At 40.6% G+C, this 22,274-nt stretch overlaps 1 protein-coding gene across 1 annotated transcript in view; it reads right to left on the bottom strand.

Moving 5' to 3' along the window:
• Nucleotides 1-21,456, bottom strand: part of PKP2 (plakophilin 2) — a 46,750-nt gene extending 25,294 nt beyond the window's left edge. The window contains exons 1-5 of the mRNA XM_059817259.1: nt 21,236-21,456; nt 13,553-13,665; nt 10,442-11,136; nt 4,571-4,709; nt 424-631 (exon numbers count right to left, since the gene is read on the bottom strand). Of these exons, the coding sequence (XP_059673242.1) occupies nt 424-631; nt 4,571-4,709; nt 10,442-11,136; nt 13,553-13,665; nt 21,236-21,449 (1,369 nt within the window). The 5' untranslated portion in view covers nt 21,450-21,456. The remainder of the gene's footprint in view (nt 1-423; nt 632-4,570; nt 4,710-10,441; nt 11,137-13,552; nt 13,666-21,235) is intronic.
• Between the last annotated feature and the right edge of the window lie 818 nt (nt 21,457-22,274).

The raw sequence follows: 22,274 nt of genomic DNA, 5'->3' as shown, positions 1-22,274 counted from the left end.
CAGTGTCAAAAAGTGAGGGCTGAGCTGCTGCATAAGTAGCGGGCATTAATTATGGTCCCAGGCACCTCTGGGACTGCTCCAACCACTGCTCACCTACATGGTTCTACAGAATTTGCTATTTGGAGCCTCACTTTCTTTTCTGCAATATCTAGGATTTTAAGCTTCCTGTGAAAAAATACACGCATGTCATTTCTGAAGAAGCTTTAAGAGGGGAAGTTGAAGCTGCTAGTCTCTTCTTACTGTCTTAAAGACTGGTCCTGAGTGAGGACCTTTGAAGAACCCTAAGGGAAAAGCTTAGAACAGGTGACAATGTTCTTGTATTTAGTCACCAAACATTTGCCTAAGCAAACAATCATGTACCTTACAGGGAAAGTTTGTGTGCTATTTAAAGCACTTCATGCTTGACTGCACAGAAAACACTACCTGTTATTTGCTTTTTAGTCTCTACATCCCTGGTGTGTCGGAGTAAGCGGAGCAAGAGCGGGATCCCTTTCTGCTCTGACACTTCCAGTTTGTTGTCGTTGTCCTCAAACACCAAGTTTCTCAGAGCACCACACGCTGCCCGCTGAATGTCCTCGTTCTGAACGTGAAGAAGCTGTAAAAGTTTGGGGATACCACCAAGTGAGAAAACCTGTGAGGAAAACAAAACACAACAGAGAATAGTTAGATACCATAAATGACAAACTCCACCCTTCCCCCCCAGCAAACCTTTAAATAGTCATAGGGACTTTTTTTGTTTGCTTCTATTTGAAAGACTTGAAGCACAGATCATTAATCATTTGGACATGATTGTTAACTTCTGGGCTTTCATATAAGTCATAGTTAAAATCTACAACTAAGGGAGACAACATATTTTAATAATTAATGGAAGAGAATGAAACTAAATCTCTTCCAGCTTTGCTGCAGATTTGTACTCTCTGACAAGACATTTGATTGCTCTGTATTTTAGCTTCCATGTTAGTGAAATGGATATTTCAGATTTAACTCTTTAACATTTATGAACTGCTTTGAGATTTCTGGATGTAAAATGTTCCTGACGTGCCAAGTTTGGTTTTTTTCTCAGCAGCCAGCCTGATGGAAAGACAGTATTTTTCTTTGTTAATTTCTGTGCATGTATTGAAAGTGTATTAAATAAGAATACATTATACTAAGTACTTCTTATCTGTGGCATACTGAGAAAAAAATAGTAAACTAATAAACTTCAAAACGTAGACCATTAAACATTGTAAGCTAGGTAACTACTGAACCACCCACATTTAACAAAGACTATGCTTCAGTGTCTGATTCTTTAGAAAATGAGATTTTGACCCCAAATGAATGATGAATTAAGATGTTATTTTACAGCAGCTGTACGGAAACAAATAGTTGTGGCAAATGACGAATCCCACATGAGCTGTGATGTAGCGTAAGCAAGCCTTGGCTCATTTAGGAATGAGTTTACTGTGGAAAATATCTTACATTCATGTACAATTGAGGACGGTTTCCTCCAGCATCTCAAAATGCCATATGGTTTTGTGGACAAACTCATCCTTGTGTAGAATCAACAGCATGTGAAAGACTTAGGAATCTGATACAACTGTTTTGAGTAGTCCAGAGTTTAATGATAAAAAGAATTCAACATGACCGACAGGTGTGGGCAACAACAAAATTGGAATGTAATAAAGCCTTTTGCCCTTCATGCCCTGGCAAACTACACTGCCTGCCCGCCTTTCCTCCGATTCTGCTGTACAAAAGGCACAGCTTCTTGCTGCTGCACTGCTGACCTGATTCCCCCTGATTCAACAACCATCTAGATGCTAACAGGATGAACTACAGAAATATATATCTTGAGGTAAGTGGAGCATAGAACATGCTGAAGGCACATCAACCTATTTTGTTACAGTAGATAAGCCCTTTTGACACTGTAGCTGGTTGGATTTTTTAAACATTTATGCAGACTTTCTGTTGGTAATGTTAAGGGATTTGTAAGTCTTGTAAAAGAAGTGGTGCTATTTTGACCTAATGTGCAGAGGAGAATTTACAAAAGCTATTGATTGGTGTGTCTAAATTTTCATCTGTAGACAAAATTCAGGAAAATACTGTAAGACCACAAATTCAAAAGAAAACGAAAAGCCACTAGACCCACAGACTATCAGATATCAGGGAACAAAACATTGGGAGACAAAGAAAATCATTCTGTGATTCTGTGAAAAGGAATGCAGGCTGAAAAGCTAAAAAGGGGAAACAAGACAATGCCACCATGAACAAGTCTGATGGGCACCAGAAAAACTCAGCTAGGATATGTGGGATAGACAGGAAAATAGAAGGAGGCTTCAGGCTGACTGCTCCAATTTGAACTCTTTTACTCCCCCACTTGTTTTTCAGGGAAGCTGCCTGAAAGCAGTTTGAATAATAAACCACCTTCCAACATTCAATTCTGAAGCTCTGTCCTCGACTGAAGTTAAGGCTGCTAATTGTACTGGTGTTTTTTTCCAAAACAGACTTTGATCTACTGCGAAGCAAATCAAAACTACCAAAAGACTGAGTGATGTTTGGCTGTCACTGAACTGGACTGCATATACATGAATATGGACTTAAGGCTGAGATTACGTATGAATAATACCAAGCAAATTACAAAACAAAGCAGGTGAAAGAATTTTTTTTTCAATGATTGAAATAAACAACCACTTTACACATCCATGTACAGAACTGTTCAGGAAGAGAGCCATAATTGTGTTCGATAGTGAAATTTAAAGAAAAGGAAGAACAGAACATTTTTAATATGCCCTTTCAAAAAACTTGTAAGAGACTTAACAAGTCTCTTGTAAGAGTCTTAACAAATTTGGTTAATCCAAACAATGTATTAATGCATTTGTGCAGTCCCAGCAAGCCCTTACCAGTTTGGCTAATCCATACACTGTATTAATATATTTGTGCAGCCCTATCAAGCCCTGAAGCTTGGATAAGTTTGCACTGTACTCCAGAGTTTCCATTTCTGGGATCTTTCTGTACCAACGGTGTAAGCATGCCAGTCAAAAATGAGATACGAGGAGCAATTATATTGACAAAAAGTTCAGACTTTATGACTTACTCATAAAGGCTGTAAGAACTATGTTCATTTTGCCTGAAAAAGAGCAGACTAAGTGGGTATACACTTAGCAGCCTTAACATGTATGAAAAAACATTATAAAAGGGACAGAAAAATAGACATTTTTCTCCATATCCAGAATCACAGAACCACAGAATCACACAGGTTGGAAAAGACCTGTAAGATCATCAAGTCCAACCATCAACCAACACCACCATGCCCATTAAACCACGTCCCACAATGCCTCGTCCATACACTCCTTGAACACCTCCAGTGAGGGTGACTCCACCACTTCCCTGGGCAGCTTATTCCAGTGTCTCACCACTCTCTCAGCAAAGAACTTTTTCCTAATATCCAGCCTGAACCTCCCCTGGTGCAACTTGAGGCCATTTCCTCTCTTTTTATCGCTAGTTACATGGGAGAAGAGACCAACACCCACCTCTCTGCAAACCCCTTTCAGGTAATTGCAGAGAGCGATAAGGTCTCCCCTCAGCCTCCTCTTCTCCAGACTGAACAACCCCAGTTCCCTCAGCCGCTCCTCATAAGACTTGTGCTCCAGACTCTTCACCAGCTTCGTTGCCCTTCTCTGGACACGCTCCAGCTCCCTCTTGTAGTGAGGGGCCCACTGGATTCGAGGTGAACACAGGATTCGAGGTGCGGCCTCACCAGTGCCAAGTACAGGGGCACGATCACCTCCCTACTCCTGCTGGCCACACTATTTCTGATACAGGCCAGGATGCTGTTGACCTTCTTGGCCACCTGGGCACACTGCTGGCTCATCTTCAGCCGGCTGTCGACCAAAACCCCCAGGTCCTTTTCCGCCGGTCATCTTTCCAGCCACTCGTCCCCAAGCCTGTGGCATTGCATGGGGTTGTTGTAACCCAAGTGTAGGACCCGGCACTTGGCCTTGTTGAACCTCATACAATTGGCCTGGGCCCATCAATCCAGCCTGTCCAGATCCCTCTGCAGAGCCTTCCAACCCTTGAGCAGATCAACACTCCCGCCCAACTTGGTGTTGTCTGCAAACTTACTGAGGGAGATAGGATACTTACTTAGTGAGATAGGATAGAAACTAATCGACTTAGTTTGCAAAAGGGAGATTTAAGCTATACTTTAGGAATAACTGGTAAGAGTAGTAAAGCTCTTTGCCTGCAGAAGCTTGTGGGAATCTAATTGATGTGATTTTTTAACAGTTGGTCATAAACACCTGTACTTACGGATGGTTTGGGTGAATTCTTGATGTCCCTTCTCACCCTACATTTCCATGTTTCCTATCACAAAATCCTAAAGACCAAACTTTTGCTAGCATAGACCAGCACCATTCCACTAATTTAAATGAATCTGCAGCAAAAAAGCATGAGCATATTTTGAGGAAAATATTCAACATCAGTATCCTACAAGGTTTCTTGGAATGCCTTTTTTTCATGTTGGCACACAGTGCCACACAGTATAGAAAGGTATTTGCTCTACCTGATTGTAACTCACATAAAAATAATTACTTACTTTTCTTCTGGCATCTGCTTTCTGGAAGCACTCATGCTGTATGAAAGTCACTGCAGCAAGAATCCTAGGTGTGGACTGTGTATTTTCATTCTTCAGTATTCCCACTGCATGCTCCAGAGTCATCTCCCCTTCTGGGCTCCTTAAAAGTACAGGCAGAAGAAATATAGTGAAGCAAGACTGCAGAAAAATCATAATTTAGCCTGTAAAATTTCTTGTAATACCAAGACTTTCATATTTTTCAAGTAACTTTAGCTTATCGCAGAAAATTATTCCCTTTCCAGTAGCAGAAAATATTATAAAAGCTTTAAGAGAAACTAATATTTTGGGGGAAGAGAAAATCATAAATGGAAGTGTTGCAACAATGAGAGGCTCTGGACAAAGCAAGTCATGCTTCAAATTATAAAAACAAAATGGAAACATCAGTGGATGAAGGACTAAGATCCAAAGAAGGCTATAACCAAATTAGAGTGTCTTTCACTGATCATGAAGATACCTTAATGTTTTTCTCAGTAATGTGATGATTGCTTTTTTATATTTGTTTTCATGCTTTCCTTCAGTTTCTTAGTCCCTAGACTACATATATGAGCAGGGCTCAGTACCTGCTTTTTTCAAGCTTATAGAAGTTGTTCTAGTTTGAAACAGATGAGCAAAGCCTTTTTTCAGGTGGGACAAAATAAAAACACCACTCTTTAAATCGATTATGTACATTGCCTGTTGTTGGACTAAAAATATGTGTGGCCATTTTCCTCCCAACTTCCAGCATGCTTGCATGAATGATAATTGTGTTACACAACCATATAAAAATTGGAAAGAGAGGTCACAGGACCCATTTTTTCCCTAGTGAATGGAACATAAAACAATACATGGCACAATCAGGTGCTCTGGGACAGGTGGTTATGTTCCTCAGCCTTTTTATTTACTTTTTGTTTCAAATACTCTCCACCTAGGGAAAAAAAAAAGGAAAAAACAAAGCAACCAACCAAACAAAAAGTGGACAAAACCATGAGAATTCTACTTTTTTTTTTAAACCACAAATTTTTGTAGAACCAGATCTCAGGCTGGCCAGACAGTGATGAGAGAGCAGTCTGTGAACCGCAGTGAAACAAGTAGTCATCGGCAATAATTCATTGCTTCAGAGCTACCAGAATCAGAATGGTTTACTTGATTGTCATCTCAGTAAGTGCATCAAAAATTAAAAATTTTGACAGCTCTGAGACTGTGTCAATAATGGTCTGGCAAAAGTGAAAGAGCCTGGAGGTCCAGGCTTGCCCAAAATGGGCTGCAGAGGAGCAAGGTAGACAAACCAGGCAGAAATCAGGCAGATTTCTCACAGGGAATCTTGCTACAAATGCATTGAAATCCGACTTTTCCCCAAAATATTTATGATGAACTCACAAGCTCTGAGACAAAAATGGATTTTGTTGGAACTTTTCCTGCCAGCTACACTATAAATCAACATCTGCTGCTTGCTTTTGTTAAAGCAAAAGGCAATTAGTATGGCTGCAAGGACAGCACAAATTGAAGAACAATTTTGATGTACCTGTTGCAAATGAATTTATACTCCCGCACCCTGAGGTTTCCACCTGCCTTTATGGTTCTGTTTGGCATAAATCGTGTTATTTCTTGTCTTCTCCCCTCCTCTGAGTTAGTGTTTTGAGGAAATACACTGCATCTATAGGTGCCGAGGCATGCTTGTGCAAGACAAAGATGAAATGAAGGGGACAGTGTGTTGAGGATGTCAATGGAGAGGTTAAATCAAAGTGAAAATAGACAGAACTATGGTTAGTATCTCTTGTGCCCTGGGCTCTGGTCTGGCAATGCTTACAGCTTCAGATTTTCAGAGTTTACTTCAGTCCAGATTTAAAACAAAGTAGCTACTGAGTTACTCTAAGTTGCAAGTCAGATGTACTGATCAGAAACCTACTTAAAGACCTTGAACAATGAGTAATGGAAAAAAGCCAGATCATATTTCTTCTTCTTACTCTCTTCTAAGTGGAACAGAAAAACAGGCTTTTCAAGCTTGGGTTTTAGTCAGGTTTCTTAAATCAACAAGGGTTTTGTGACCATGTTATATATGTGCACATGTAAGCATGCCTACCTCCCTGTTGGTCACTGCAGTAACTTCGGAGCCCTGTGACCAAATTCAGTCGCCTTTGCTACAGAATGGCAGATATTTACGGTGTATTAAATTGTGAGTCATTGCAGTGACTAACAGCAGGGAAGGACTCTATCTATGCACTTTCCAAGGTCAAGATTGCTGCATGAGCTGATCCCTCATGGGACACCAGGGAATCTATGTGGGAACTCAGCCTCAGGATGCCAAGGATGTCCCAGAGTAGCAAAGGTCCATCAGCAGTCACTGCCAGGCTGAGAGAAATGCATATACAGCTCGAGTCCAAATTTCTAAGTGCTGGGTGTGCAGATCCTCATTGAGACTGAGAGCAGCTCACCATTCACCAGAGTTATCCCTTCATGGCTGATACTCCTTCATGTGCAGTAGCCAAAATCCTTCTCTCCTGTTGTGCACTGCCATACTAGGATTGCTCCTCATTGGATAAAAAGAACATTCACTAATATTTTATCTGACAGTCATCAAGGATGCAATGTAATCTTTGACCCTCAATGGTATTCATAACGTTGCAGCATCCTAACTTTTGTCAAAATAGAATTTGATGCAATGATTCTATCCTACCCTCAAAACTTTTACAGGCAAACTTAAATAGCCACATGGCTGATTAGCATATGTAATGACAACAAACAAATGGACATTCAGCCAATGATTGTTAAACAGAACAATGATTTGACAAGTTCTGACTTCACCTTAATTGCCAGAATATAACATTTTTGATATATGTACACCGTGTTGTCTAATCATTGTGTGACAGCTCTCAGCACATTTAGAGGTCAGATTCTGTAAGCAGCTGTTTCTCAGACAGCTTCAGGTTGAATCTCTCTCTCTCCTAAGCCCTTGATAGGAGAATGCTTTTAACTGTTTCACTTTACTAGAAGATACAGACATAGCATCTCTATACTCTGATTTTTCTATTTTGATTTCATAGCATGAGCTAATTCTCCTAAAGGAAGTTTGAAAATGCTTTTATATACATTTTGAATACTATACACAGTTAGTCCACTACTCCTCTTTAACCTTACACAACTATTTTACATCCTCTTAATTAACCTTGGAAAGACCTAAATTGTGATTTACATAAAAAGTACAAATTTCTGGAAAAATCAAGTTACTCAGAAAACAGGCTTATCTTTTTTCCCCCCTTCCATTATTAATGAAGCAACAGGTAAGGGAGCAATATATCAGCTAATGCAACCTTAAAATCAAAGGGAATGGGAAATGACAAGAAATGTGAAAGTCTCTAATAGCTTCTTAAAATGAGAAGTCTTGTCAGAAGAAATTATTGTACTATGGGTGGAATGATGGACTTAAGTGAAATATTTCTGATTTGACAGTAGTGTATACTCCAAAGCAAAATGTGCTTATGTTTTAAATAACTTAATTCTACAGTAAACTGCGCAGTAGCTAGATGTAGGTGAACCAGAATGTAATACAAACAAAACAGGACTTCTGCATCCAGCCCTTCCAGTGACAAGAATTACAAGGGGATTTATTAAATCTCTATTTGAGATGTCTGAAAACAGTACTAATGTATGTGAATATCACACACATGTTAGTACAAAAACATATATAACAAATACTGACTTCAGTCAGCTGAAATGGCTATAGTTTCTTCCTCATCATTTAAGACTCCATGGTGCAAATCTCATGTGGAATTGTATCTTACATGCTGCTTTTCAACATCCTCTCCATTAATATATTTTACAGAGACTTTTTTAAACTTTGGGTAGAATAAAGAGTGAGGGTAGAATAAAGAGTGAGGGCACTCCCCCAAAAACCTATCATCTATGAAACTAGAGTAGAAACTAGGATATTTGAAAATCTAAACAAGATGTGTACAAGTAAATTAAATAGTCAGAAATAGTAAGATAAATGAAATCTGTAAACATCTGCAAAAAGAACTTTAGAAGCTTTCACAGCACTTCCAATTGTTTCCCTCTGTAATTTCCAGCAAAAGCTGAGCTTAAAAACTGTCATTTAAGGAATTAAGCTGTCAAAAAGATTTCTATTAGGTCACAGATCTTCCACCTGGAATTCAGCATGGTGTCAAGCAAGCCACTTGCACAATAACTGAAGGTAGATGTTTACATCTGCAGGTATGAAAAACACTTCGGTTGATGTTTGTGCAGGCAGACAACCAGACTCCAGTGTCTGCACCTGCAAAAGAAGAACCGAAATTGCTTCTATACAAAATTAAATACCAAAATTGCTGGTTGTGGCTCAGAAACACACGCAAGAATGTGCTTAAAGTTAAGTAAATTATTAAGTCAATGGGACATACGCCTGTTTGTAAATTGTCTTACTAAGAAACAAAGTCCTCCCAGGTACATATTTTCAACATTACCACTCCCAGTTCTTAAGCTGTTGTGAGCTCTCAGCTGTTTTTTCTGGACTTACGTGCTGTAAAGACTGAATAATTAAGAGTCACATCATTAATATCAGATGTCTTAACTCCTGCATCACTCAGAGGTGAAAATTTCGATCCAGATCAGATGTGGGCACGAGACCATATATCTTTGCAAATCTAGTCATATCACACAACATGTAGAGGATGACAGAAAATACCTGACCTGTACATAGCAGTGACATCAGATGATACCTCATCTCACACAGCAGCAAATTTAGAAAAAAAAAGAAAGGTGGCCTTCGGAAAAATGAACTTAACAACTACACAGTTATGGAAAAAGAGACATTTCTTAATAACACTGTTATAAATTACACCATGATTAACTGACATAAGAAACCTTGGGATCCTATTTGGATTATGAAACAACAACAGAAACCACAGTAAACAGTGCAAGTAACCATCTCCTGTTTACGAAGTGGTTTGTTCTGTCCATTGAACCCTAAGAGCTCTGGAAACAATCAGAATGATTCTAAAATGAAAAAAATATTCATTCCTGAGGGGAATTTCAGAACTGATAAATTTTCTCTTTTGAAAATGGAATCAATTTTAGACATTCTGAAATATTCTCTGGAAGAGAATATCAGGGGGGGAAAAAAAGTAATTTTGGAAAAAAAAAAAGAAAGAATGCTTCTAAGATTTTAAACAATTTTCCTGAAGTCTGGGAGCAGCTTTGAGAATTCCTGCCATGGAGATAACAGGGCTTCAAATTAAGATAGCGTCCTCAGAGCATGTAGGATCTCATGGTAGTGAGAAGCTCTGGAGTCCTGAGATCTAGAGCAGTTTATATTTGTTCTAGGGATGGATGGTGCTACAGAGCTAAGAGAAATTTCTGCCTGTGTTTTAACTGAAGTTTATAAAAACTAAAAAGTTTCCTTAAAACCATGAAGGATTTTTAACTGGAAATCGTCAATCTGCCAGAAGCTGCTTCACTGGTAGATTTCTGACCTATTCTTGTGAGAACCATTGCTGAAATCATCCAGTCTCTTATGAGCACAGAATTTGCCAATGCATTACTGTGTATTGTGACTTAGGTTGTAAATTACTCAGTGACTACTTCATGTCTCCTTATAAAATTGATTAACTCTTGGCAAAAGGGGGTCCCAAACCTGAGTAGGAGGTGTGGACCCTGCAGTATGTACATACAGAAACATTTTTTCTCCCTTTCCTCAGTTGCACTGGAAGTGGACTTTTAAAAGCAAACCTACTTTCTGCACCCTCAGCACTGACATTTCATACACTGTGTTGGCTGTCAGTTTACTTTCTCTTTTTAAACAAACAGGTTCCTTCCAGCCGTGACACCCCAGAACCAAAGCAGGTCCTGCATTGTGCTTACCCTAGCTGAGATCCATTGATGGTGACTTGCTCGCTCTGCAGGAAACCATTTCTTCCTGCTGCTGCCACAGCAGCTGTCAATGGCATCCTCTTCCCGTCTGTTTCTGCAGTGACACTGGTTATTGAAGCTGGCTGGGAAGCTTCCTTCCTGGCCTGTGTGTTTCTGAAAGTAGTTTGGTACCAGCTGGACCTTAAAGATTGCCTGTTCTGAGACCCCAAACGGGAAGCAATTGGTGATCTCACTTGTCCCATCGCGCTGCCTGAGGTCAGGTAGTTTTCTTTCTCCAAAAGGTTGGTCATACTGTGACTGTTGCCTGCTTGATGGTACAGAGGTACAGTGGGGCTGGGGTAGACACCATCAAGGATGGCATCATTAATAGCCCCCATGTGGGAGTGTCTCTTAAAAGAACGTCCCCTGTTAACTGAATCACGAAGAGTGTAACCAACAATCTCAGACCGAGCATATCTTGGTGGGACAGTCCCGCTGGATCTCCTGCTATCTCCATGCCTCATGGAGAATCCAGCTGAAATCCCTCCATCATAGTGAAATTCATTGGACACATATGCCAATCTTTCAGGACCTCGTTGGGGTGAAACCTCTAGTCTCTTCAGAGGCTGTCTTTGAGCTCTCTCTTCCATTGTCCTGTAAGTAATCCTCCTCGCCCAGCCATTTGTGTAAGAGGATGGTGAGGCCACCTGTTCAAGGGTTCATAAAAGAACAGGAGTCACAGTACGATCACAGCATTTAGGATTAATAGCAAAGAAACCAAACCAAAAAAGTAAAGACAAAAATTCTAAGACCTGCTATGAAAATCAGAAAACAAAATGTGGACATCACCAAAATTGTGTATTAAGTGGGATTCTGCAACACTTCTTTGTATCTTCCTAATGAAGGAAGGTCTAAACATTATGAGACAAAGTCTAAACACTTAGTCTTCTGTCATTAACTCAAAATATGTGCATAAGTCAGTTAGGCCTGGGAGCGAACAGTGTGCTTATCAATGGAGATTTCAGTTTCAGTTTGAAACTCCTTGGGGATTAACACCCACATCTGCTACTAAAATTAAATTCAAGGCTGTCCAATAGACAGGAGAAGATTAAAATATTATACTAAAGTGTCTGCATATTGCTATTAACCTTATTATAACCTTATATAAGGTTATGTAGTCCGCCTGTTCACTTTGTGGTAGGATCTAGTAAAAAGAGGTAGTCCCTTCCCTGTGTGTCTAACCTCTTAAAAAAGAAGGAGATTACATAACATTCCAAGGAAACCAAAATGATCATTTCACCATCTCAATGGTTTCTCTAATTCTACAGTTGCAATTTAAGATGATTTTTCTTTTCCTGTCCCTAATGGGCATGGACAGTAATGGATCATCATCTTATAAGTTTCTCTTTTCTAAACTCAACAAACGTAGTTCCTTCGATTCTTACTGTTTAGGTGCTATTTGGGGCCTCTCCAATTTTTCTATTTTTTTCTTATGCTCTAAATTGGACATCATACTCTATTCAAGACCTTCCAGAATGAAATCAACTTGGGAGACCATCTGAAAAAAGACTGGCCCCATCCTCCTGGCACCCACCCCTTAAATATTGACAAGCATTAATAAGATCCCCTCTCAGTCTTCTCTTCTCCAGATGAAAAAGACCCAAGTCCCTTACTGAGTTACTGAGGTTGATAATCAACTCACAAAAGGAGTAAAGGTTGCTGAATCTAGTAGGCTGAGGCAAGGATCATTGGATGTATCTGTTTATTCTACAGAAGCTATGCAAGGATATCTTTATCTTTTGTTTGGGGATAAGGAAATGAATGCTTTTGTGAAATACTAGACCTTGTGGCTTTTTCTGGCTTTCACATAGGACAAATAGTCTCTCTTTCTTCCCCCCCCCCCCCCCCCCCGCCTGTAAAACTGTAGTATTTTCTTGTGGTTCTTATGTCACCTCCAGTTTTCCTCTTGTTGCTCTCTCCTAGAAAGAAGAGATTTACATCAAATATTATAGACTGGATGATAGGTGAGAACAGAGGATAGGAGAACAGAGAAGGAAATGTATTTAAGTAAGTGGTTCTAACTCTACCCATACAGAGCCAGAGCTGCTTCATTAACTGGCCAAAACCTGGGCTATTTCCTTTACCGAGAATAAGCCGTTCTTGTACAATCTAAAATTAAGAAAGAATTGTCCCCTATGTATACAGCTATTTATTAAATAAATATTTGTTTCCAAGCTGAATTGGTTTCCGTTTACTAATGTTGCTCATACAGCAGCGTTGCTACAGCTATGTGTTGATTTCCAAGTCATATGGTTTCTCCCTCAAATAGGTTCATACCAGTTACGAGCTGTGTCACAAATCCTGCAGAAAACCAAATATTTATCTTAGCATTCAGGCCATGAACCCAAGAAACGTTGGTCAAAATAACAAATGGATTTATGATTAGACAGCTTAGAAACACCATTGTATTGCAAGGACTGTACTGCTGAAATTCTTGTAATGCTACAACAAGTTACAACAGGATTATTTTAAATGATAAGGAACACTCTACCTGTCATCATGAAACGAAAGCAATCTGTTTTCCTATGGTTTTGGATGCTTAATTCCCTAACCTCTTTCACCACATTCCCAGCTCCTACCCATGTCATTCATTACCCCACAGGATCGCTGGACTTTCTCTAGCAACCTCCAACTGTTCGACTGGGTGAGTGGCAGCATGGCCTCCGGCCTCTTTGAGCTACTGATGTGCTGACTGACCTGCTGCCTGGTGGGATGGATGAAGATCTGACTTGTCACAGCTTTTGCCTTAGTGGAGTGTTAATACGGTTTTTTATTTTCTACCCTGATGCCAATTCTCACAAAACCAACAGGATTGCAGAAAGCCCATCTGTACGACTGAGTTGAATTTAGCCATTGGGCTCAGAAGTCACCAGAAGGGGGAACAAATGTTAACAAATCTCAGTTGTAAAATCCTCCTTTTCTAGAAATCGGGCTTTAAAAAGCAAACAAGCGAGCAAGCAAACCTTGAAACGCCATCTACATGCTATTATTTGTGGTAACAAAATGGATAAACTATGCGTGTGATATTATATTTATTTTTATTCATTGTCTTCTTTTCCTCACCTGGTTTGACTGATAATATGAGAAACCATAGGGAGTTCTTGGTGCAAAATCATTTTCAGTAAACCCCACATTATAGACACGCTCTGGAACACTGGATGCACGGTGCAAACTGCCTGTAACCAAAAACTAATATTAGTAAGACTTTAACAAAACATGATATTGTTATAAAGGATGATTTACAGTACTAGGGAAATGATGGAAAGAGGTTTGCATTCAGTGTATCACACTGAAAACATGGCTAAGCAAAGCTTTCTGAGGACACAAGCCATTTTTTCAGTTTCCTATTTATTTTACTTCAGACCTATTTTTAACTTTTAGAAGTCTTGGTCATGTAGCTATTTAATGAAAAATGTTTTAACATAGCAAGCTGATATTTTAAATATCCCAGATAATGACAGATTATTAAGTACTGAGAAACGGTATCACTGAACAGCCACTAAGAATACTTATTTTCCACTGTAAGCACTTTGAATACATAGGCATGGTTTATGTTAGAGGCTGACTATAACATGCACAGTACACAAGAAATTTAAATATTGCAGCTGTAGATTGTACATGAGAAACATGGGTTGATGTGTATACCTCTGTTAGCGTGCACCCTAGAGATGCAATTTTCACAATCTACCACTGTAAATAAATAGCATACATTGAGTATAGATTGTTTATTTCGTAGTTGTCTACCCCAGCTGCTGATGTTTCTTCTCCCTTAGGTGCTAATTTAATGATAATACATTGGAGCAAGTAACGCTTCACAAATTTTCTCAGTGCTTCACCCAAAGAACATGAAGCATTCATGAACAAATTCCATGGCTTATGGAGGCACGTGGCATATGATGCTGTAAAGTAGGGTTGTTTAATGACACTTCAAATCTGCACCTGAAAGGTTCACTAATCCTACAAATAATGGAGAAGATCCACAGTGTATCTGCTCTGATTCTTTTTTACCACCACCCAGCTTTGAAAATAGAACAGTGCATTGTGATTATTTCTTTCATTAAAACTGCATTCTTCTTTTAATTAAAAACAAACAAACAAACAAACAAAAAACTTCAGGCTGTTTCTCTTTCACTGGTACGATGCATTTTCAAAGAAAAAGTGCTTCTATTAATAATTTTTTTAAAGCAACAGATACTGCTGAAATAATTGTTCATAAGATTCCCATGTTACTGTGAGAATCTGCATACTGGAATATAAATAATATAGGTTATAACACAGACAGGTTTAAAGAGGTGAAACAGAAGTTGAAAGCAAGATACACCTCAAATCGGTCATAAATGGGGCCAGTGTGTGCTGCAGAAGTTTAGGCTGAACAGATAACAGTGATCAATAAAGAAGTTAATTGGCTATGAATTTTCAAAATAGCAGGTATTACCTGAGATCCCACAGAAAAGAAATCCAAAGAACCAATCATTAACTTGGTCAAACTGATGAAGTCTCCACTTGTAAAAATAGCAGGAGTCATATGCCCATGGGAATTCAGGCGCCAAAAACATGCAGGCAAGTGTCTGCTGGGATTTTTGAAGCACCTAGTGTATGTGTGCTAAATAGCTGAGGCTTTCAGTTCATGCAGTTAGACTCTGGGCTTCATTAGGTGCATGTGGGTACCCCTAGAACTCCAGTACTCTTCTATCCTTGATCCTTAGTGTCTGTAGTTAGGAAAGGGCTTGACAAGAATGAAAATAAACAAGAGACTCATGTAATGAGAATAATTTATGCATGATTCTCACTAGCACATAGCTACCTGCGTAAGTCCAAATTTGTGTATAGTATAATATAATATAGTATAATACAATACAAATAATAGCAAACTGCAATGATTTGAGGCCTAATTCAATCATACTTTGCAGTTATTTTGCTTATTCAATCATACTTTCCGATTCTTTCATTTTGGCCATGAGAGACAGATTTAAACATGTATTAGGTGATTTGTTAAGACACATTCACGGTAACTTTGCATCATGAGAGTGGAATGATGCAGCTTGGTCAAACTCATGATTTGGATTGTAATAATTCCTTCATGACATTACAAGGTTACCATAGCCCAAGGGTTACCCAAGTACACGAGAAAGCAGTAACAGGAAACAGTTGTTTTATACTGCAAAAAATTCCTGCCAATGTATACCAACATCGAAAATCTACAAATTCATATAAATATCTCATTTGTGTGATATAATTCCCACATCAATGTACTATTTCAGGTGCCGAATAAGACTCCATCTTAGCCTATCACCTGTGCCTGCTTTTTAAAGACTCACTTTATTCATTGCTGCATATTAAAGTACTTTCATATAGTAAGTCTTTAAATACATACACATATACATTTCTGTTTCTTTATAGTTAGTATTTTTTGTCCAGTTTACTTAGTGAGAAATTACTCTCAGTTATTTATCTACTTAGGACATAAAGATCCTTTGGGCAAGTAATTTGTGCATGTTTTAGGTAAATCTAAACTCCCTGTCCTTACTAAAAAAATAAAAAAAATGAGGATAAATTAAAAATAACAAGGTTGTCCATGAATTAGTTGAGGATAAACTACATATCTAACAGTTCTCTCTTTGAAAAAGCAAAATACAGTCAATCAGAAACTGCAACACTCAGTTATCTTCAGGTAGTCCTCTTTTTTAACCTTCAGTTTTCCTGTGAAACTATCTGTCAGTAAACATTTTTCTCTTTCAGAGATAAACACATTATATGTTAGCTTATGGAATTTCATTTTTCATTTACAGCATCCCTTGCTTGCTCTTACCACATATGTAAATTATTTTACCAGCATTTTACCTGCAGATTTATTATCTAGACATAAAATGTATGTCTTTTTACGGTGTGCTGTTCACTTGTGCCAAAAGCCAGCGTGTTAAAGGAAAAAGTGGTAACCAAAATGCTGTGTCTTTCCCTTTAGTTACGAGATGTAGAATAGGTGATGTGATCAAAACTCGCCTGTCAGTGAGGCTTCCTTCAACTCATTTTCACCATACTACAAAAACCTACATGTTTTTCACACCTTTCAGATTTACTCAGTATTACATTATTCAAAAATCATTAGGCAGTTCTTATACACTCAGTGCACTGGTTTAAAAAAAAAAAAGAAAAAAAGGCATGACTGATTCTAAAAAAAAAAAATTACATTATAGGTTCATTTAGTGTTAGGATTAATATTTTCTAACTGTGAGACTCAGTGTTTTTAGTCTCACAAAAACTCTCTCTTCAGAAAATATGCACACGATTCAGCTACTGATCCGTAGGGGACAAATGCTATTTGAGAGGCCATAGGGTACTGCACTTGATTTCCAGCAGCCAGTCGAGAAAAGGATGGTTTCCTTCAGGCTCTGCGTCATGTCTGTCAACCCATGAGGATATTTTGGAAAACTCAGGCATCTCAGACAGCAGCAGACACTCATGTGTGGGCAACTGCGTGGAACCATTTATCACAGTCTCCCCTCTCTCCTGTCAATATGAACTAAAGCAGCTCAGGAACACTCTGGATGCAGTCAGTGAAGGAGGAAAACTAAATCCCTTCACTCTTCTCCATGCCCAAAATAAAAACTGTACAAAAATCACCTGATACCGCAACAGTGATGACAAAATTTTGAGATCTGACAAAATAATTACACTATCAGGAGGGAAACTGTATCTAAGGTAACTAAGGAAAAAATCCCATTTGTCTTCACAGAGGCTCTTCTTGAGCCCCTTTAGCTCCCCTGGACATGACAGGTCCAACATCTCCAAAGGCCTTCAAAGTTCCTCCCCAGCAATCACTGCCTATGGCTACAGGCAGATCATATCTCCTGTTTCCTTGGTTTTCAAAAATAACAATGACAAGAGGCATTTCTAAGATATATGATACATGAAAAAGACAACTATCCTCCATTAAGGAATTAGGTGTATCAAATTCCCCTTAAGTCATGTACAGTGTTAACTGTCAGTTGTAAGTTTTTTTCAGGGCTTTTGTATTTGAATGGTTACAATGAAAGCCGAACTTTGGCTTTAAACCCCCCACTGCAGGCATCAATATAGCTGTGCCCTGTATGCACAAGTCTATTAAGGACTGTGATATTTCCATGCATCCCGAGTGCCCACCTGCTGATTATCCATTGTCCACTCTTGATCGGGGCAGGTGGGTGCACATATATTATATGCACATATATATGCATATAATATTATAGCCACAACAGAGACTCCTAAGTGTTCCTGGGCTGTCATCTTTTAATGCTTTTTGTATTCCACCACTCACGATGGACTGAGGTGGTGACATTTCAGAATGTCATATCAAAAACTTCACTGAATCACTTCATCTAGATATCAAAGAGCCTTCTTTTTGATCATGCTCCTTCATCACTCTGCCAGTACACGCCTGGTCCCAAAGGAGTTTTTCTAACATTTTTTACTTTGTGCTGGTCAGTACATTTACACAAGTGCTCAAATGTAAGAAAAATATTTCTTCTGGCTCAGGAAGCAGAGGTGAGGAATTTAACGAAACCAACAAAAAGTGGAAGTCATGAACAAGGAACTTTTTCTACTTCTTTTTCCCACAAAGATATAACCAGAAAAATCACTATAAAGCAGTTAACATGGTCAGAATTCTGCAAAATAGAACGCTGACGATAGAAAACTCCCCCAAACCCCTAAAAGCAAGTTTAACAAAAAATACTACTAAGAATTTTAGAAATGAAGAAACGTGAAGAATAAATAAGGCTCTGATTGTAACCATCTTGTATCTGATGCTGCTGATTTGGAAATCATGTAACTTTTAATCTTGTTTTTTATAAACACACTGTGTTCATAAAACCCTGTGTTAGAGAAAGAATCGCTACACAGACAGCAGCCATCAGGCTGTTTGGTTTTGTATGATATATTATTCAGTTCTGTCCTCATTTTTTACAATGGAAGATGTACAGGATGTATAGGAAAGTAGACTTTAGTCCAGGGATTATACTAAAGAAACAGAAATACCACAAATGAATTTAAAAAGCCAATCAAAATCCAAATGGAACAAGGTCAGAGGCAAGTGGGATCATAAACAGAATAAAGTTTAATAGGCTCCTAAAGTGTACATAAAACAATCAATAAAGTTGCATCATATGTGAGCTGAAGAACACCAGTCATTAAGGTATATCATTCTGAATGCCATTTTTCTTTGATAAGGCTGAACTATCTACCATTCCATTTCCACCTTTAAATAGCATTCAGAAATTTGGTATGGCTGCTTTAGTTGTTCAGAATTTTTCAGGGCACCGTAATCTTTGATTTATAGAGGTTCAGCAACTGATGAACTGGAAAAGTTGCAGCTGTTGTTAAAGTACTGCTTGAAAAACTATTAACAATGTTTGACGAAGTCTTGAAAGGAGTTAGGGCAGTACGTGACTTCAGTGATCTGGCAGCTGCTGGAATCCTCAAATCTGAGGATGACCTAAATTTCTATTACAAGAAAGAAAAAATACACCCTCAAAAAGGGGGGAATAGGGCATAAAACAGCAAACAATATGGGGGTAAGAGGCAAAAAGAAGCTGAAGGCTAAGCAAATACCTTAATTTGAAACTTTAAGGATAAATCATGCTGCCTGACAGAGTACTTCTTGCAGCTTCAAAGCTTCCAGTTTCAGTGGAAAATGGGTGTGCACAGATGACACTGGCTAAGACCTTTACTACCACTGATTTTTCATAGCCAGTGGTTATGTGCTTGGCTAATTTTAGGCATGTATGTGAATACTCTGGTTAGGTATGTGCTAAGTACCTTGCTGAACAGAGTCTGAAGTACTCCTACAGATAGGACAGTTATATCATAGGGGCCTGCTCCTGCTCCCTCTAAATGTTTGTATCGTCTTCCCTGTAACAGCAAACAATACGGGACCCTTGGTGAATGTATCTAGAAAACTGTTAAAATTCAGAGAAAGTGAGGTTTTTTGCAGGTAAAACAGTGCATATTTTTAAAAAGCACCCTACATATAAGAATTCAAATGTTTCTCAATGCATAGTCAAATTTTGAGCAAGTCTATGAAGAAAGTACATTGGGATACACATGTATATGTATACATATATTTTTCAGGAAAGTCAACATGTTAAATACATGATAGGAATTTGAGTCACATTATAGATATTTGAGAAACAGATAGATAGATGGACAGTCATATGCAAATATTATACATGCATATATTACATATATAAATACACATGTACAAATATATGGAACACATTCCAGTTATGATTATTTTTTCTGAGTTTTGCAGTGGACTAAAAAATTGCAGGGTGAGTTGGGCACAGGAATACATCTGAAAGAAGAAAAGTTCATTTTATTAACTTTACGGATGGGAACTTTGTCTCCATAGTGTTTTATGCATGGTTTAGAGACATGATCTCAGGTTCATGACACCATCTCATTTATTAACTATTGCTTATAAAGCTTTTCCCAGGCTCTCTATTGAGAGAAAAAGAAATCAAGTCACTCTAAAAGTGTTTAGAAACCTTATTTAAACAAGAGCTGCCAAGCTAAGGACTTGCATGTGTAGCTGCTCATTGCACAGATATGTATACCTGTTTATGTGATGTGTGTACCTAATTTTTCCGAGCAGAGTATGTCTGTGTCTGCATTGTATGCATTCTTGCCATGAGGTGGTTTTTTACATGGAAGCCAGATGAAGTACAAGGAAACATTCCTCTGCCTGACAAGATAGATGAGTGAAGTATAGTTATAAATTTAAAGACCTTTGGCTCACAGCTTTTTGCAAATGAAAGGTGACAGCTTCTTTAATGACAACAGAGCAACAGGGTATATAGCCTGCAAGTCAAATACCTTCCGATTTAAAAACAGGATTTAAGTTTTCATGGTAAGGGTTGCTTTTTTTTTTTTTTAATTTAGTTCGAAAACACATTTCTTTGCCATTAATAGTTACGACTAAACCCCTCAAGCAGTTTGCCTTTAACACTCAGCACCTGACAAAGTCACCCCGTGGGTGCCTGATGCTGCAATCGGACCCTGGTTGGGGCAAAAGGCACGGCTGTGCGGACCTGACTGGTGGATCTGGCGTTTTGGCTATAAGATCTTAGAAGCAAGGATTGATTGACTTCAAGTTGTATCGTGCACGCCAAAGAGTGAGGTAAACACAGGTCTGGCAGTGTTACCGTTCCGTGTTTCCCATTCACGCCTTTCCTAGAGTTACTTTTCCAAACCTCCTTTTAGGTATTTTATTTTTTTTTTTATTTCCAGGTGAAACAAGGAAAGACATTTCCTACGTTTCTTCCCATTTTATTTCGCAAATAGGGCCAGTGGGTAAAACTAAGGTATTAAAATAAGCACAGTAAGCAGTTGCTGCATTAGGACAATTTCGGCTCGATTCTTCCCTCGGGCAGCAGTGGCGCGGGAGCAGCCCCTGCCACGCTCCCAAGTTACGGCGGTTGGGAGGGAGAAGCTTCTGACTCACTCGGGTGGGAAAAAAGAACGGGAAGAGGCGACAGAGACGCGATTTTCTGTTACACCCGGCAAAGGCCAGTGACCGGTACCGCGGCTGCCCCGAGCAGCCCGCACCTCCCAGGGCTGGAAAGCCGCGGACACGGCTGCGGCCGCCCGGGGCCAGCTCGGGTCTCGCCCCGGGGCCGCCCCCCCGGAACCCCTTCCCGTGCTCCCGCCGCCGCCGCCACCGCCAGCCTCCAGACAGCACCGAGCGGCGCGGGGCCGGGGCCGGGCACTCACCGTTGTGCAGCGAGCCCCGGCTCTTCCTGGCCAGCGTCTGCTGGACCTGCCGGTGGATCCGCAGCGCCTTCTCCTCCCCGGCCCGGCCGCCCGAGAGCTTGAGCCTGGCCTCGGAGGGCAAGGCCAGGCTGGAGCTGTCCAGCTCCCCCAGGATCTGCTGGCCCAGCACGGTGCGGATGTAGCCCTGCTCGGCGGCGAGGCCGCGGCCGGCCATGGGCACAGCCGGGCGCCGCTCCGCTCCGCGCCGATAACCTGTTGCACCGCCGCCGCCTCCCCACCGCCGGCGCTCAGCCGCCGAGGGCCGGGCCGGGCCGGGCCGCGCCCAGCGCCCGGCACCGCCCCGGGCTCTGCCCCGTCCGCCGCGCAGGTGCCAGGCACGGTCCGCGCCCCTGCCCCGACCCGCCCGGCCGGCCGCCCGGGACAGGGCAGGGCCGGGCCGGGCGGGGCCGGGCCGCCCCCTCCCCTCCCTTTCCCCCTCCCCTCCCCTCCGCTTCCCGCCGGGGTGAAGGGTCCGGCGCAGCGGCCCTGCCCAGCCCGGCCCAGCCGTCGCCAGCGGGGCGCGGCCGCCGCCTCAAGCAGCCCGTACGCCTCCTCCCCGCGCGGCAGCAGGCCCCGGGCGGCAGCCCGCCGGGGCGTCCCGGGGCAGCCGGGGCTGCGCAGCCGGGGTGGGGTGGGACGGGACTCCCGGGGGGAGCTGTGCCGCCTTGTCCAGCACCCGCCGGGAGACGGGGTTCCCGTGGCACACGTACCCCCCGCGGGAACAAACACACGCGCACGTTTTAAACGTGTAAATATATACTGTCCTCATGCATAGTGCCTTATAGATCCTTTGCATTAGGTTACAGGTGTAAGATACTTCTTCATTTTACACATGGCTTTATTTTGTGTCATGTACGCAAATTTCAACCTAAAGTATAAGACGGAAACTGCTTTAAATATAGTGGTCCCTGTCTGTGAAGATCAAAGTTTCAGGTGGGATTGTGTTAGGGGCCTGTAGAGCTGCTGGTTTGGGAGGTTTTCCTGCTCTCTGGGGTTTTTC

This window comes from Gavia stellata, chromosome 4 (assembly GCF_030936135.1).
Source record: "Gavia stellata isolate bGavSte3 chromosome 4, bGavSte3.hap2, whole genome shotgun sequence".
NCBI classification, from domain to species: Eukaryota; Metazoa; Chordata; class Aves; order Gaviiformes; family Gaviidae; genus Gavia; species Gavia stellata.
The sequence above is the reverse complement of the archived record's forward strand: the minus strand, read 5'-3'. Positions and strand labels throughout refer to the sequence as shown.